This window comes from Choloepus didactylus, chromosome 10 (assembly GCF_015220235.1).
Source record: "Choloepus didactylus isolate mChoDid1 chromosome 10, mChoDid1.pri, whole genome shotgun sequence".
NCBI classification, from domain to species: domain Eukaryota; kingdom Metazoa; phylum Chordata; class Mammalia; order Pilosa; family Megalonychidae; genus Choloepus; species Choloepus didactylus.
Window position 1 is genome coordinate 97,489,516 of NC_051316.1, and position 17,724 is coordinate 97,507,239.

General features: G+C 43.1%; 1 protein-coding gene and 1 pseudogene across 1 annotated transcript in view; one reads left to right on the forward strand and one right to left on the reverse strand.

Annotated features, from left to right (window-relative positions):
- Nucleotides 1-1,004: 1,004 nt before the first annotated feature.
- Nucleotides 1,005-4,312, reverse strand: LOC119545279 (annotated as a pseudogene).
- Nucleotides 4,313-10,808: 6,496 nt separating this feature from the next.
- PSMB7 (proteasome 20S subunit beta 7) overlaps nt 10,809-17,724 on the forward strand; it is an 80,308-nt gene continuing 73,392 nt past the window's right edge. The window contains exons 1-4 of the mRNA XM_037797886.1: nt 10,809-10,896; nt 11,329-11,422; nt 12,201-12,298; nt 13,558-13,698. Of these exons, the coding sequence (XP_037653814.1) occupies nt 10,835-10,896; nt 11,329-11,422; nt 12,201-12,298; nt 13,558-13,698 (395 nt within the window). The 5' untranslated portion in view covers nt 10,809-10,834. The remainder of the gene's footprint in view (nt 10,897-11,328; nt 11,423-12,200; nt 12,299-13,557; nt 13,699-17,724) is intronic.

Here is a 17,724-nt window from a genome sequence, read left to right on the forward strand (position 1 = left end):
AAAAAGCACATTTCAGATTCCCTCTAGACAACATTTCAGGCAAACTGGCCTTAGATATTTCTTTGCCTTAAATAGAGAATAATTTATTGGGAGTTCCTCCAGACAATAATTCCCAAATGGAGATGTCAGAAGATTTTCTACTTTCATCATTGGTTCAATATTTTCCTGATTTTGATCAAGACCAGAGAGTAATTAATCTGAGAGGATCTTATCCCGAGCTTTATTGAAGTTCTCTTGGTTGAAGAGGTTCAATAACTGTTGGAAAATCTGATGTCAGAAATGGGTGTGTTGTGTCACTCATGAATTTTTGAAATTGTTCTTTCTAGAGCTGTCTACTGAAAAGCCTAGAAGCAATAACACCCTACTAGCATTAAGCACACCTAGCTCCCAGATCTTATTGTCAAATACCAATCAAATCCTGACTTCAATGAATCAGGGTTCCTTGGAGAAATGGCTGATTCCTGGACTGGGGCAGGGAACAGGCTAAATGAGACTGGATGGTTTTCTTGTGCCAGAAATCAAACAATGGTGGGGAGCCAGTTTAAAGGGACTCTCACTGGCCAAATTTTTTGAAATTGGAGTCAAAACTATTATTAACAAGAATGGATTATAACATATGAAATTAGAAAAAAAAAAGAACCCTTGAATTAAAAAAAAAGAATTAAGAAAAAGAAGAAGGCAGGATAAGGGAAAGCTCTTCCTTACAGAAGAGTGCCAACTAAGGAGTGAAAGAAATAGAGAACCACATCTTACAGTTAACACCACAATAGCTGATTTGGGCAAGAATCTCGGTAGATGCTATCAGATTGGGTGAAAGACCATTTGAGAGTAGGAAATTCACAAAGTCTCGAAGACTCCCCCACAAAGTCTTTTTTTTTTTTTTTCTAGGGCTGAGGTGGCTTTTATTTCCACTCTTAGAGAAGGAGTAGGGAAGACTTCCCACTGCACCCCAAACTAAGGTAGGGGTGAGTTGCCCCCAGAGGACTGGGGCTGGGAACATGAGTTCAGAAGGGCTCCTTGGTGTCCACTTCCATGTGTGCTTTCTGCCCTTGGGCTGCAGGGGTGGGCTCACAGGAGTCACCCCCTGGTGGCAGCTCCTGCATCAACAGAGGCACATGGAGGTATCTACTGGTGTTCACTAAGAGGAAGGGGGAGTGGGTGCCCTGAGAGAGAAGAGAGAGAGAGCCAGGGTGGCCAACACCCACCCAATGCCTGCCCAGGATGGTAACTTCCATAAGGCCTGGCTGGGGGGACCCTTCTCCTGACAAGGGACTGAGGGGCCCAGTGGCATTGCTCATCCAGATGGCTGGTCCTTTGAATGTCCATCTCAAACTGTGACTCTTCACCACCTGCCTGCTTGTCTTCAGGGCTGTCATGCTGGTGGCTCTGGCTGGCTTCCACGGGGTGCTCAGCACTGGCAGGGCTGGTGACCCTAGGAATGGTGGGTAGGTCCTGGGGAGGCATCTTGGGCACTCGCGAGTTCCAACACTCCATCAGAAATTTCTGGTCATAGATGATGCTGGTACCTCCTGGGGTGGTGTGGAAGAGCCTGCCACTGGGGGTGGTGCTGCAGTGCCTGGGTGGCAGCTGCATGCTGTCACAGAGGACCACCTACCCGGCAGGTGGCCGGGATGGCCTGGCTCGGAGTATGGCCGCAGTTGCTGCCCGCCCCACACCCCACATGCTCTCCAACGCGCTGAGCCCTGGCTCACAAATTCCTTTTTAATTGCAAAGAGAAAGTAGAACCTTTACAATGGAGAAAACTGATAGAGCCCACCTTAACCAAATGACCAAACTAATATTTGAACAAAGCCACATCCTGTCCTCTCCGATGTGATGCCCTGAGAAGGACATAACATCACTTACGAGGAACCCCTGCCCCCAAGTGCTTCACCTGGATATAATCATGAGGAGATCAGACAAGTTTGAGTTGAGGAACATTCTTCAAAACAACTGATCTGGACTCTGAATGAAAGATGAAAAAGAAGACTGGGGTACTCTACCAGACTGAAGGAGGCTGAAGAATCAGGACAACTGAATTCAGTGTGTGATCCTTGATTGAATCCTAGATCACAAAAATCATAAAGGTTATTACTGGGACAACAGGGAGATTTGATTCTGGACCGGATATTACGTTATACTGGATCCATATTAAATTTCCTCAGTGTGATAATGGCATTGTGGTTATGTAGGAAACTTCCCTTGTTCTTAGGAGATTTATGCTGAAATATTTAGGGATGGAGTGCTGTGATGCTGTGATGTCTGCAACTATCTTCAATGGACAATTGGTTCAACAGAGAGAGACTGAGAGAGAGGAAGAGAGAGAGAAATTTGAATCTGGGGTGAAGGGTCTGTGCGTGTACTTTGTACTATTCTTGCAACTTTCTGAAGGGTTGAAAATGTTCAAAATAAAAAGTTGAGGGGGAAAAAGCAATGACTATGTAGGGCAGAGAATTTGAAAACCAAATTCAGAGATGCACAAAGAGGAAAATAAAAAAATTAACTGATATCCCACCAGTGAGCAATTACCACTATTAATATTAAGGTATTTTTTCTTACATATATAATGAAAATACACACATATTATAAAGTTGGAATCACATACGTTGTGCCCCCTTCCATCTTTTCTTGTGTAGTTAAACATGCATTGAAAACACAATTTTTAACAGCTCATATATTACATCAAATTATTTAGTCATTCTCCCATTGTTTGACATTAAAGGGGTTTCTGGATTTTCATCCTTATAAACAATGCTACAAATGAACATCTTTACACAACAATCTTTGCCTGAGAATAGATCCCAAAAAGGGGAAACTTGTAGTCAAATATTCTGAACTTTTTTGAGGATCTTGAAATTTTGGGGCAAATGGCTTTGCTTTCTAGAAATCTTGGAACTGCTTTATACTTCCACTAGCAGCTTTTGAAGTGCTCTTCTTACACCATCACTAACACTATTATCACTAGGAAGAAAGTCTTTGTTAGGTTTGATAATGAAAGCAGTGCAATAGGTGTGGGTGCTCCCATGGATACATTTCCGTCCTTGTATTGCTCGACCCTGTGGTGCTGGACTTGGCGGCTCTCCCACCACCTCCAGGCCCTCCGAGCTTGGTGCCTGTGATGCTATTCCCCCCCACTTCCTTGCCTGCCTCCTTGCCTGTTCTTTCTCCCCACCCTCTGCCTGGTCCTCATCTTTACTTGCCTAATAAATATGGATATCCCTGGCCTCTGTTCTTGCCCCATCCTCTCCCTCTGCCCTGTCTCTGGTGGCATCTCATTCACACTTGGGGGAGAACTCCTGCACCTCTCTCCCTCTCTGGAGCTCCAGGCCCACATGGTCAATTGCTGGACCTCAAACATGACACGTCCCGGAGGACCCACGTGGACCTTTGTGTCCCCATCCATCCTTTCACCTGAGTCAGGTACCCAGAGAACAATGCCGGCTCCTCCTTTTCCCTGCTCCTCACATCTGACCTTCAACCACATTCTGTCCATTTCATCTCCTAGAATCTCTCTTGAGACTTCCCTTCTCTTTGCCATTGCCATCTCCCTCGGTCGGGCCAGCATCCTCTCCTCCCTAGTTCACGGTTGTAGTTCCCTCCGCGCCCTTTCCTTCCGGTCTCTCCCTGTCCATTCCATCCCCCAGCCCGGTTGCCAGATTGATTCCACATCATTCCCCTGCTTAATACTCTTGGATTGGCTCATGGGTCCCACCTGCCTCGGTTCTTGCTCAGGTTTCCAGCTCTACCTCTTACACCTCCTCCCTAACTCCTCTTGCTTCATCCTCTCCAGCCTGCCAGGCTGCTTCATGCCCCTGTGTGTCTGCTCCTTCTAGAACATTCATTCTTCTCCTACCTGCAAGCAGCCAATCAACCCCTCCTCATCTTTTGAGGTTTTTTTTTTTTTTTCACAATCCCACTTCTTCTATAAAGCATTTACTGATGCTTTCCCCCTTCTGGTAGAGTTGACCTCTCTCCCCTTCGAGCTCTCTGTATCCCGTGCAGCTCCTACCAGAACCTTCTGCTATTTTAACTTTCTTATTTATGTCTGCTTCCAATCCCCTTGAGGGCAGAGTCTTTGTGTTCCTGACTACCAGCACAGTGTTAGACACAGAATTGGCATTTGTTTAAGGAATGTATGAATGAATGAATGAATGGGGCAGCATTTGCCTTACCGTGGAAAGGTGAGGCAGTTGTGAAACCCTGGAGAAGAGGAAGCAGTGGTGCCCCTCAGGTAAGGGGGCACATTCAGAGGTGGACACGACAAGGCTCAGATGGAGAAAGCACCTGGCTGCTGCACACCAACTGCTGTCATGACACCTTGTCCTTGGGTGAGAAACTCTGCACAAACTCCCTTTGTGGAGGGGCAGCCCATCCTCCTGAGAGAGGTCATGTTGCTGCTCTGCCTTCCATGGTCCCAGTGCCCTTGGGACAGGCCCAAGCTTCTGAGCCACCTACAAAGCCCTTTATAATTGGGCTGCCCCCACCGCCCATGGCACACCGTCACACTGACCTGCTTGTCATTCTTAGACTCAACATGCTCTATCATACCTCTGAGCCTTTATATGAGCTGTTCCTTCCGCCCAGAATGCTTTTCTTCTTCTCTCCTCTGCCATCCTCCAAGACCCCATTTCAGCCCACCTCCTCCAGGAAGCCTGCCTTGACCCACCAGTAATCGTGTCTCCCTGAATCTTTCCCTCTATAGGGAAAACAATCCCACTTTCTGTGGCCCATCCTCTAGGGACCCAAGTCCACATGTCAGCTTTGGCTCTTCCTCACAGTGTGTCTGTGGGCCAGTCCCTGGTCCTTCTGAGTCTCAGTTTTTCTGTCTGCTATTCCCTCCCTCACAGGTTATTGAGAGAACCAGATATGCTGAAAGGAGAGGCTGGGGTTAGGAACAGGGGTTATGGAGCTGGGCAGCCCTGGGTTCAAATCCTGGCTCCTTGCTTACCAGCTATGTGACCTTGGGCCAGGCACGGCTTTTGTGAGCTGCCCATTGCCCACCTGTAAGCTGGAAATCATAACAGCACCACCCTCAGAGGGCGGTTGGGAGTATTAATGGGGTTGTGGCATGTAAAGTACTTAACATGTGCCTGGCACATAGAAAGGTTTCAACAAATAGATATTAACCATGACAATTAAGCAGGGAGGGGAAGGGATTTGTAATTTCTAAAGTGCTATGGAGGTGGGAAGGATTCTCATGATTTCATTGCCACTTGTGTGGGCCCTGGATAGAAAGAAGAGGGGGGTGCTTCCTTCTCACCCTCAGCTGCAGTTGCAGCACTTCAGGGTTCATCTCCTGAACCGGGCTTAAGCGGTTCCACACCCATCCCCAGGCCCCACTCACAGTGATTGGGATTCCATGGGTCTTGGGTGGGCCCTAGACTCTGCAAGTGCCCGAGGAGAGTCTGGAGCAGGTGGGTGGAATCCACGCTTTCAGCTGCGGCCCTGCGATGCCCGTCGTGCCCCTCCCACCGAAGCTGTTTCCAGGGTCGGTGCAGGGAAGCTCAGCACCCCGGAGCAGCCGCTCTAATTCATGCAAAGGAAGGTGCTCAGTTTCGCCCTATTTATAGCTTATTTATGAAGAAGGAAAAACAAGGGCCCAGTTGCCCTAGCAACCAGGAGCATCATGGGCTGCTTTCCTGCTACAGGAAGACAGCCAAGTCTCCTGTCTCCATGTGGGGGGCACTTTCAGATGTGTGTGTTTCCTGACAGAGGATGGGGGTGGGCCATCTCGGGCGGGTCCCACACTGGATTTCCTGGCAGCCTGCAGGTGGTGAGGGGAAGCCAGCCTCTGCCAGCCCAAGCTGCTTGCTGAGTCCTTGCAAATTCCAGGGTGATGCTGGGCCACACACGGCTGAGTTTTCAGTGTGGGATGCACCCTCGTGTCTCCTGATCTTGGTGCTAACTCCTTTTGCTCCGGGTACCCACCCTGGTCCCCAGGCAGACTTGGGAGCCCTTCCCCAGCTGTGCTCTGGCGTGTCTCCTTTAGGGCACTTAGCACAGTGAGCTGGAGGTGTATCCCCTAGCCAACATCTTTCAGGGTGTTACCTGGCACAGAGCCTGGCACCAAGGAAGGGCCTAATAAATATTGAATGAATGAAGTACACTGCAATTTACATTGCATGATCTCATTTGGTGCGTATGAAGTAAGGTAAGCATTATACTTTTCTCTTATTTTACAGATGAGTAAACTGAATGTTTCAGTTTGCTAAAGCTGCTAGAATGCAATATACCAGAAATGGGTTGGCTTTTACAAAGGGAATCTATCAGCTTACAAATTTACAGTTCTAAGGCCATGAAAATGTCCAAATTAAGGCATCAACAGGATTGATATCTTCTCTGAAGAAAGGCCACTGGCATCTGTGACACCTCTGTCACATGTGAAGGCACATGGCTGGAGTCTGCTGGTCCTTCTCTCCCGAGTTTAATTTCTGGCTTCAGCAGCTTTATCTCTGAGCTTCTGTGGGGTTTTTCTGTCTTCTATCCTCATAAAGGACTCTAGTAAAGGATTAAGACCCACCTTGAATTGGGTGGGTCACATCTTAGTTGAAACAACCTAATCAAAAGATCCCACCCACAATAGATCTGCACCCATAGGCATGGATTAAATGAACGTGGCATTTTTTGGGGTACATAACAACTTCAAACCAGCACACTGAGATTCAGGGAGGTGAAGAGACTGGCCTAAGGTCACACAGCTTAGCTGGGTGAAAGTCATAGAGGAGGAAACCTTGCTTTTGCTCTGGTAAAGCTCCAAGGAATGTGGGATCTTGGGTTCCAGTGAGGCCATAATTGCTGGGGCAGTGGGGGTGATGTGGTGTCTGGTCTGGGGCTGGCAGGGGGGTGCTTTGAATCTTGACTCTGCCACTTACCAGCTGTGTGACTGGAGCTAGTGACTTCACCTCTCTGGGCCTCAGTTGCCTCATCTGTAAGAGGGGCAATGACACCTGATCCTTAGGGCTGTCAGCTCCCTGTGGGCAGGCACTCTGCCTGTCTCTTGCTCATCCATTTTCTCAGGGCCTCGTACATTCTAGGTGCCCAAGATGACAAAGAGCTCCCGTATATAAAGCAGTTAGGACAGAGCCCAGGGTGTGGGGTGCTCTCAGGGAATGTTGGTGGTTACTATATTATTGGGAAACTGAGGCACGGAGAGTCTGATGACTTCCCTTAGGTAGCACAGGCACACCCCGAGCAGTGGTAGTCAGTCAGATTTGGTGAGACTGCCAGGGATTAAACGGAACTGTGTTGAGGCCCTGGGGCTCCAGTCCCAGGGAGTAGCAGCTGTGCTGGACAGAGAAACTTGCGGTTCTGGAGACCCAGGGCTGCTCCCAATGTGGCTAGAGGGACCGAGGCTGGGGCCTGGGACTGTGGGGGCTGAGTGGGGTTTGCTCTGCCGTGGGGTCAGCAGTTTACAGCCCAGGCCGGCTGCCTGGAGGCTCTCGGGCGCCCTCTGCTGGGCTCTAGCCGCCTCTGCCGGCAACCTCCAGAGGCCATTAAGATGAGGCAATGCAACCTTCTCGGTTGTCTGGATGTGAAAACGATACCAACGAAACCCAGATAAGAGAAGTGCCTTGTGGACAAACTGAGCTCACAGCCTTCTCTATCTTTTTGAGCTCCCACCCAGACCCTCTGGCAGGACACAGATGCCCTGTTGCCACCCTCTGGGGTCTGCAGGCTGCTCTGTTTCCCTTTGATGCCCCTATACCAGACTCCTTACTGTTTCCTGAAAATGGTGGGTGTCCAGGGTTTTTTGTTTTTTTGTTTTTTTGTTTGTTTTGTTTTCCATACCCCAAGCTGTCTCTCCTGCCTTCTTACCCCGATTAGCTCACACCCCTTCTTTCTGAGCCTCTAGACTTCTACATCACCCCCCTCTCCCCGGCTCTATCCTACGCATCCCCTTTGCCCAGCTTTGGGAAAACTGGGCTGTGAGTTCTTCTGGGAACTTTTTCTCCTCCTCTGGACTGTGAACTCATGAGGAGAGGAACTGTGTCTGATTCTCTGTCCATACCTCCGTTCGCTGAAGCTGAACCCAGAGAGGAGTGTGAGAACTTGACGAATGTTGTGGAGGCATCTACTCATTCTATAATTATTTACTGACCCTCACAGAATCTGGGGCATGTGGAATGACCTGTCCCGTCTAGGTCTAATAGAGTCAGTTCCCTCTCTAGGGCAGAGCCCAAAGTCTTTCTACTTTTTTTCTTTGTATTTACCAAAGAAGCAGGTCGGTCTCTGTTTTAGTTTCCTTGGCTGCTCAAGCAAATGCCATGCAATGGGTTGGCCTAAACAATGGGTATTTATTGGCTCATGGTTTTGAGGCTAGGAGAATTCCAAGTCAAGGCATCATCAACGCAATGCTTTCTTCCTGAAGACTGGTGTTCTGGGACTGGCTATCTGTGATCTTTGGTCCTATGGTCCTCTGTCACATGTCAATGCACATGGCAAATTCTCTCCCTTCTCTTCTGGGTTCTGTTGACTTCCAGCTTCTGGCTGCTTACCCTGTGGCTTTCTCTCTATCTAACTGAATTTCATTCTGCTTGTAAAGAACTCCAGTAATAGGATTAAGACCTGTCCTGACTGGATTGGGCCATACCTTAACTGAAGTAAACTCATCAAAAGATCCTATTTACAAGTGTTCACACACACAGGAATGGATTAGGTTTAAGAACACGTTTTTCTGGGGTACATAGCTATGTGTGATCTTTAGCAAGTTATTCTCTGAGTTTGTTTCAGAATCTGTAAAATGGGATATTAGTACAGATTTCACACATTTGCTGTGAAGGTTAAATGATAATATATGCGATACTTTAATACATGGTGAGCACTCAAGGAAGTTAACTATTGTTATTTCATTGCAAGAATCAGCAATAATGTGGGCAACCAATGCTGGCCAGGATTAATCACTGGAAGAATTATGGGTTTGTGAGTTTCTGAAAGTCGTGACATGTCCATGAGCTTGAAATGACATGCCTTTCCACAAGTATGCATAGGTAAAGGATAAACTATGGCAACAGGAAAAACTATCATCTCTGAGTTTTCAAGTTTAAGATCACAATTACAACATTCCAAATCTCTACCACTCTCTTCCAGGCAAACTCTATCACCTCCCTCCTCCAACCCCTACAACTAAATTTGCAGGAAGGTAGTGAGGAAGAAAGGCATTGGGGGGAGTGGTTCTCACCTTGACTGCATATTGCAATAACCTGGGGAGCTTTTCAAGCATACAGCAGCCTGGAACAAAAAAGGAATAAAAGGAAATTCGATCTTTGACAAATATTTATTGAATACATTGTTGTGACAGACATTGATTCTAGGTGCTTAAATGCCATTCACTCATTCATTCCTAGAATGTGTCTGACACAGACTAGATGCTCAATTATTATTTGCTGAGTGAATAAATTAATTCATTTCACAGTCATTGAGGCTGTCATACATGTGCTCTGCAAATCCAAGCAAGTTACTTCACTTCCTGAGCCTTAATTTCCATCAGTAAAATGAATTGGATTACATACCTATCTCTTAAGGTTCTTGACAGGATGAAATGAATGCATGAATAATAGCTATTGAGCAGGTGGCTATGTGCCAGGAGAGATGCTTTGAATGTACAGTCTTCAGTTCTCCCAGCAGCTTTTTAAAAATTGAGACAAAATTCACATCATAAAATTCACCATTTTTATCATTTTAAAGTATACAATTCAGTGGCTTTTGGTATATTCACAATGTTGTGCAACCATCACCACTATCTACTCCCAGAACATTTACATCATCCCCAAAAGGAATTCTGTAACATTAAGCAGTCATTGCCATTCCTCTCTCCCCACAGTTATTCAGAACCTCTAATTTGCTTTCTGTCTCTATGGATTTGCTTATTCTAGATATTTCATATAAATAGAATCACAGTAACTGTGGCCTTTTGTGTCTGGCTTCTTTCACTTAACGTTTTCAAGGTTCATCCACGTCGTAGCCTGTATCAGTACTTCATTCCCTTTTACAGCTGAATAATATTCCATTGATAGTATATACTACACCTTGCTTATTCATTCAAGAGTTGATAGACTTTTGGGTTGTTTCCACCATTCAACTATTATGAAAATTACTGCTATGAACATTTGTGTACAAGTTTTCCTGTGAATATATATTTTCAGTTCTCTTGGGTATGTACACAGGAGTGAAATTGCTGGGTCATATGGTAATTCTATGTTTAACTCTTAGGAAGTGACAAACTGTTTTCCACAGCAACTGCACCATTTTACATTCCCTCCAGCAGTGTGTAAGGGTTCCGATTTTTTGTTTTTCGATTATAACCATCCTAGTGTATGTGAAGTGGCATCTTGTAGTTTTGATTTGTATTTCCCTAATGACTTAATGACGTTGATCATCTTTTCATGTGCTTATTGGCCATTTCGCAGCAAATTTTTGGATAGGTGCTATCTCTATTTTACAGCAGAGGAAACTGAGATTCAGAGAGTTGAGGGAATTTGCTCAATGTAAGGAGGTGGTGGATCTGGGTCTGGAACTTGGGTGCGCCTGTCGTTGAAGCCCACGTGCTTCCCCCCCGCTGCCACAGAGATGAATTAATGGAAGAAACAGGTCTGGTCTGGGAGGCAGGAGACTTGGTCTCTGGGGTGTCCACCTTGGACAAGTCCTTCCCCGGCTCCAGGCGTCAGATTCTCCTCCCCGCCTCTTGGGGCGCTGTCCTCTAGGAGGACAAACCATCTAACGGGGAGTTTGCCCCGCCTCTTCAGTCCCGGGTCGCCGGCGGCACCGGAAGTGCTCTTCTCTATCTCTTTTTATTTTTTTGCTCCCGCCCCCGGCCCGGAAGTGCTTACTTTGAAAGATGGCAGCCGTGTCGATGTATGAGCCTCCGGTTGGAGGTTTTTCTTTTGCTAATTGCCGCAGGTGAGGCCACGTCGCGTGCCCGGTACAGGGCGGGAGTGGGAGTGCGGTGCCGGGGTCGGAGCCAGGTGGCGGCCTGATCTGGGAAGTACAAGCGAGGGGTGGATACGGTGCATTCGGCCCGTGCGGCCCGTGTGACTCAGGGGAATCAGGGTCTGGGCATGGGTTTCTCCACAGGCCGGGTCGGCCCTTCCACTTTCCCGGCACCCCCGGGCTCCTTGAATCTCCGTCTCCTTAGGCAAATTGCGGCCCCTCTCTGAGGCTCTGTTTGCAAAACGGGACGGTAGTCCTGCTGTTGGGAGTATTGAGTGGACATTGAGCGTGAAAGCAAATAGTCGTTTTCCTTTTCTTGAATTCCCTATTAAGAACTCTTCGTGCCATTGAGGTACAAGGTGGTCCTGCCCGTCAACACTTTCTTCTCTTTTTTGCTCTCAGGAATGCTGTCTTGGAAGCCGAGTTTGAAAAGAAAGGATACAAACTTCCAGCAGCCCGGAAAACTGGCACGACCATTGCGGGGGTGGTATATAAGGTAAGCCAGGCCAGGCCAGGAGCAGCAGTGACTGAAATGATGACGGGAACCAAGCTGCTGAGCCTCCTTTACCTCTCCTGGCTCGGTCGGGAAGGGCTGATGTTATAGAGTATACCAGGAAAAGGCCTTTTAGGAGAGACTTGTCTTGTCAGGAGATTTTTTTCCCCCTCTCTTTGCAGAGCTTTTGATAGGAGGTCAGTTTACTTCTTTATCTTGTTACCACTGTAGGAAGCAGAATGATATAATGGGAAAACACAAGATTTGGGGTGAGACAGATGTGTCTACCCATTTAACTTCTCTGTTGCTTCCATCTTTGGACAGGTCACTTCCCTTCTCACAGTCACCTTTTCCTCATCCATGAAATGGGGATAATTACTCTACCTTAGCTTGTTGTGAGGGTCAAAAGAAACAACAGTTATTGTTGTTAAAGGTAAAAAGTGACATTTCTAAAAAGAAATTGATAGAAGTGTCTATTTTATTGGAAAGATGAATCCAGACTTTCCCAGATTAGCTCTGTGATTTGTGAGGAATTCATTGAGGTTCATTTTTCTAATCTGAAAACAGGATGAGTTTTTATCCCCTATGCAGGATTCAACCAATAAAGTTTACTAGTTTTTTTCTTGAGATTTAAAAGTGCAGCACAATATTTTTGACTGGAGTTTTGGCTGGCTGTGTGGAGTTGGGGGAGGAGGGGATGACCAACTTTGTTGTTTCTCCTAAACTAGAGAGCTGTGGTTTTATGTATGTAAAATTGTTTCAAACATTTGTTTCTTAATAGGATGGCATAGTTCTTGGAGCAGATACAAGGGCAACTGAGGGGATGGTTGTTGCTGACAAGAACTGTTCAAAAATACACTTCATATCTCCTAACATTTAGTAAGTATTCATTAATTTGAATACTTCTGTATTTTTAAACATAACAGGTCACTGAAACTGGATATTCAACCTGTATTTCCTATTTCCCTTAAATGACATTTCCATCCACACTGTCACCTAAGCTAATTATCCCAAGTCTTCTCTGCTTCAGTCTCCAATTGGTGACCAGTTGTGCCTCTTTAATACATTCTATTCTCTCATTCCCACTGAATGCCTTAGTTCAGGTTCTTTTTTCTTTTCTTTCTTTTTTTTTTTTTTTTTGCCTCTGTTCAGGTTCTTTTTTCTCAGCTGGACTATTACAGTTGCCATTTAAATGGCCTTTCTGTCTCTGATCTTTTCTCCCATTTTGGATTTTGTAAAACACAGTCCTAGTTATGTCCCTTTTCTTTCTAAAACATGTTCAAGAGGTTTTTCACATTTCCACACTGCTTTAAGAATAAAATCAAAACTAGTGTGAAACAAAAAGCAAAGAAAAAAAAAAAAAAACAAGAACGAAACTAGTGTGATATTTAAAGCCTTGCATAATCTCAGAATATCTTACTTTTGTAGCCTCTTGTTCAGCTACTTTCGCCCCGTGCTCCAGTTATGCTGGGACTGTCCTGATTTCCCTCATGTGCAGTGCATTCTCCAGGACTTTTCACTTTTCCTTTTGCCAGCTCCTCTACTTAGAAATGGCTCTTTTCCTGTTCTCCATTTGTGGAGTGTTTTCCTTCTCTCAAATCCAGCTCAGATGAAACCTCTCAGATCAGAATTATTCTCTCCTCCAGTTTCCCATAACATTTTTATCTATTGTACTGTATTATATGGGACATTATTTTCTTGTCTGCTTTTGTCTCCACTCATCTTTGAATTCATGCACCATGACTGTGTCATATTTTCTGTATTCTGACTGCTTAATATGATGACTGGTATATGGTAAATACTTGGTAAATGTTGAATTGCAAGATTTTTAAGAATAGCCTGCTCTTTTGTATAACTTGGATATGTCTGTAAGATTGTTAAAATGCATGCTCTGTTAGGAGCACCAAAACCCAATGATTTGAAATGTTCTTTGGACCACGGGGAATATACTTGCATATAATTACATGCATATTTAGTTTTATTGTTTATTATGAGATTAAACAGCGATTAACAGTCCAGATATACTCAGAAACATGTCTGTATACCTGAACTTTGTGGAAGTTGTCCAAGAAGTTCCACTTCTAATTGAGCCCTCTGGTAATTTAATTTCAGCTAAGTTTCTAATCATGTTCTTTTAGTTGTTGTGGTGCTGGAACAGCCGCAGACACAGAGATGACAACCCAGCTTATTTCTTCCAACTTGGAGCTCCATTCCCTCTCTACTGGCCGCCTGCCCAGAGTTGTGACAGCCAATCGGATGCTGAAGCAGATGCTTTTCAGGTAAGTTTCCAGGATGGGGATTTCTGTAGCATCTTTTTCTCGTATCTTAGATTTTCAGCCAAGGGAAGCCTAAAAGCTAGGGAATATCTTGTATTCTAGAAATCAATTGTTATTAAAAAAGCATTTTAATTTCATAAGGCATTTGGTAGTGTAGTTGAAGTTACGGGATATTTTGTCACCAGTAAATTGCATGTGACCAAAATTGAGTCATTTCCTGAGGCGTAGTGATATTATTGGATATGAGAAATAGTAGAAAGGTTAGAGCTGGATGGAATCTTTGAGTTTATTTTGTGATCAGCCCTCCCCCACACTTGCCCCAACACACATACTCATACAAACACAAATAATTTTTTTTTTTCCTTTCTCTTTTAGGGACATAATAATGAAATGAAAAGTTTGGTATTCGTAGTTGGCTGTGAGTGGGCATGAGAATATTAATATTAACCAACATGTATCCATCTCTCATGCTGTGCTAAGTGCTTTATGTGTGGTCTCATTTTATCCTTTTAACTCTGAGATAGGGACTGTTATCTCCTATTATAAATGGACAAATTGAGGCTTAAAGAGGTGGACTAACTTGCCTGACTTGACCTTTGTCTCTGCTGACTCCCACATACTAGTAGTTTTGTTTCTCTTTCTCCTTTAATAACATTATCGCTTTATGTTTATATAGCTCTCAACAGGTTTCAAATTTTAAGTCCATTTTCTCATTTACAGCTCGTAAGAGTCAGCATTTTATAGTGGAAATAGCCTGAGCATTCAGTTTTGGGTTTGAATCCTGAACTCTCCTTTTGGGACTTGCCTTATCTTTAACAAATTATTTCTTCTTTCTCTATATGTAGAACGGATGTCATAATTCCTGTTCTTCAGGGTCCTTGTGAGAATTAAAAGGGCGCATGATTCAAAACAAAGATTGTGAACTGGAAGCTCATAAGCCATATTCAGCCTGTAGATAAATTTTGTATCCCATAGTGTTTCTTTTTTCTTTAAAACCATGGGCAATACTTACAAATCGGGAGAGTTTAATTAAAAATCTGTGTTTCTGTCTTCTTTTGGAAACAATTCAGAAAGAAGATGGGATAATACATGCCTTAGTGCATGTTCTGCAGTTTGTCTTAGTCCCTGTCTGGCTCCCTTCATTCTGTTTCCTGCCTGGCCCTTGTCTTCCTGTGAATTTGCAGCTTCACATCTATGTGTCTAGCATAACCCCTGGGCTTGCAGTAAGTGGATATGAGGTTTAGTGTAGCTCTGCAGCAAGGCCAATCATACAGTTCTCATTTTTATAATGAGACTAAGCCTTGTGGCTAGGAAACCTCATCTATCTAATTCATCCTCTAGCTACAGTGAGCCCTTATGTCAGTGATTTCCATTTATTTGTGCATATAATCATCATTCTAATCCAGGAGAATTGTTGCCAATCATAAATTCTCCCAGTACAGTGTGAGTAGAACTTGTTAAAAGCACACCTACTGACGAGATTTCTGAAGACACTTGTGGATTTTGATTTTAAATATAAAGCTCCCTCTTGTGGCTATATAGGGCATTACATTTAATACGGTTTTTAAACTGTTAAAATTGCCACAAATGTAATATTTCAAGATTCCATGCAATGTTGTTTAAAGCATTTAGCTAAATAATCCACTTTCTGTTACTCTCTTTGTAATGTTTTAGGAATTCTAAATTCTGTTTTATTCAGTGTTTTTTTTCTCTGTTTTTTAGTTTAGCATACTTTGTAAAAGGTAAATGTTACCAGACAGTTCTGAGGGGAAATTTAAAAAATTTAAACCAGGATATTTATGGTTCTTTATGTCTTCTGACATTTTTGATGAGTTATAGAAAACAAGTCAGAGTGGTGTAAGGAAAAAAGCATAAGATTTGACTTCAGAACTTTGGTTAAGTCCCCTCTGTAGCACTTACAGCTGGTGGGACCCTTGGCAGTTCATCTCACCTTTCTTAGCCTCAGTTTCTTCCTCAATGAAATGGGGACAATAATTTCTGCCGTTCTGACTTCTGAGGAGTAAATGAATAAAGAAACAAGGCCTGTTTTTCTTACTCCTCTGTTTGGACATGGTTTATTAATTTTCTTAGGGTATGGTAGGAACATATTGGAAGCAAAGTAGTTATTTTAGGTTATTTGTTTTCCTTAATCCATTGCTTTGTTTGAAATGTTGTGGGGTTTTTTTGGTTGTTGTTTGCCTGTTTGTTTTTAATTTTTTGATAAACAAAGTTAAAAAATTGAAAAAAAATCAGTAGAAAAATGGGAATAAAAACTAAATGACAAATAGGGTGGGATGGGGGGATGGTTTGGGTATTCTCTTTTCACTTTTATATTTTATTCTTATTCTGATTCTTTCTGATGTAAGGAAAATGTTCAGAAATAGATTGTGGTGATGAACGCATAACTATATGATCATACTGTGAACAGTTGATTGTATACCATGGATGACTGTATGGTTTGTGAATATATTTCAATAAAACTGAATTAAAAAAAAAAAAAAAAAAAAAGAAACAAGGCCTGGTACTGGGCTTGCTGCACAGTTAGATCCTCATAAAATTCAGTCTGAAAAAGTACAAAATGTACTTTTCTTGCTATCATTGTATGTTTTTTTTTCCTGAAAAACACTTTTCCTTGTATTTGTTCTCAGTGAGAAAAGAGAGTTTGATAAACAGAAATGGACATCTTTTCCCTTATTTAAGCAATATCTTTATGTATTATAAATGTTTGATGGCTAGATGTAAAAGATGTACGGTGATACTTGTTCCTTTTGAGCATGGAGCCTCCTCAAATTTAATAGAAAAGTGCTATCTTTGTGAAATAATCTTGTGTATTCTGAAAATTATTATTTGAATATTTAGAGGCTATTTATTGTATCAGCAGCTTGTTTTCTTATAAAAGCAATATACATTAATTGTAGAAAATTTGGAAAATACTGAAGTCCAAAGAAGAAATAGAAAATTTGGCCATTCAGGGATAATCGCTATTTTGGTTTTGTGTATACTTCCAGTCTGTCTTTGGTCTTTTAAGTTTTTTCTTTCCTCTCTCGTTCCTTCCCTTGTATATGTTCATAGTAAAAAACTTAAAAGAAATAGACAAATTTAAAGAAAACTGTAAAAACTATCTGGATTCCTAACACCCATAAATGATTGGGTGTTAACAGATTAATGTACATACTACGTATTTTAAAAGCTCAGGAAATGGCATTTTAAAAGCCACTCCCCTCCACTCCCAACATGCAGTAAAGGTTGAGACTTGTGTCTGGTACAGGGGTTGAGCAATACTGCCTTATTAGTATTGGTGTATAGTAATGCTATCTGTGTACATGCTGTGTACATTAATGGACGTCTGTTAGTGTATGTACATTTTTTCTATGTTTAGTAATACATTTTTGTTTTATAAAAATGGAATCATAGTTGTATATACTATCCTAAACCTAAATGCATCTTGAATAGTTTTCCATGTTGAAGCATTCCAAAATGAAAATAACTTTGGTTTTTTTCCTCCAAATTATTATAAAACTAATGTATAATGATTGTAAAATATTCAGACACTGTAGAAACATGAAAACAAGTAAATATCACCTGATGTTGTACCACTTAAACATACACATTGTGTTTGAGATCTGTTCTTTCAGATCTTTTATGCATATATACTGCTATTTATGCATTTGCAAAAAATGAATCCTACTGTCTGTTTTATGTGTTATTTTATAACTTCCCTGTCTACACAATATTATAACTTGAATATTATTTCCATCACCAGAAGAGCTCAGCACAAGAGTTCTTACCTTGAGCCCATGCAGGAATTCTGGAGAACTGTAACCCTCCTAAATAGTAAAAAAACTTTTGTGTGTACACTTGTTATGGGGGGGAGGGTTCCACAGTTATAATCAGTTTTTCAAAGGGGTCTGTGACCCATGAAGTTTAAGAACCAGTGATCAGCTCTGAAAGACATAGGTGGAATAGGTTTATTATCTTGTAGTAAAACTGAGTCAGTGTCTTTTACACCCTTTTTATAGCATGGTCCAG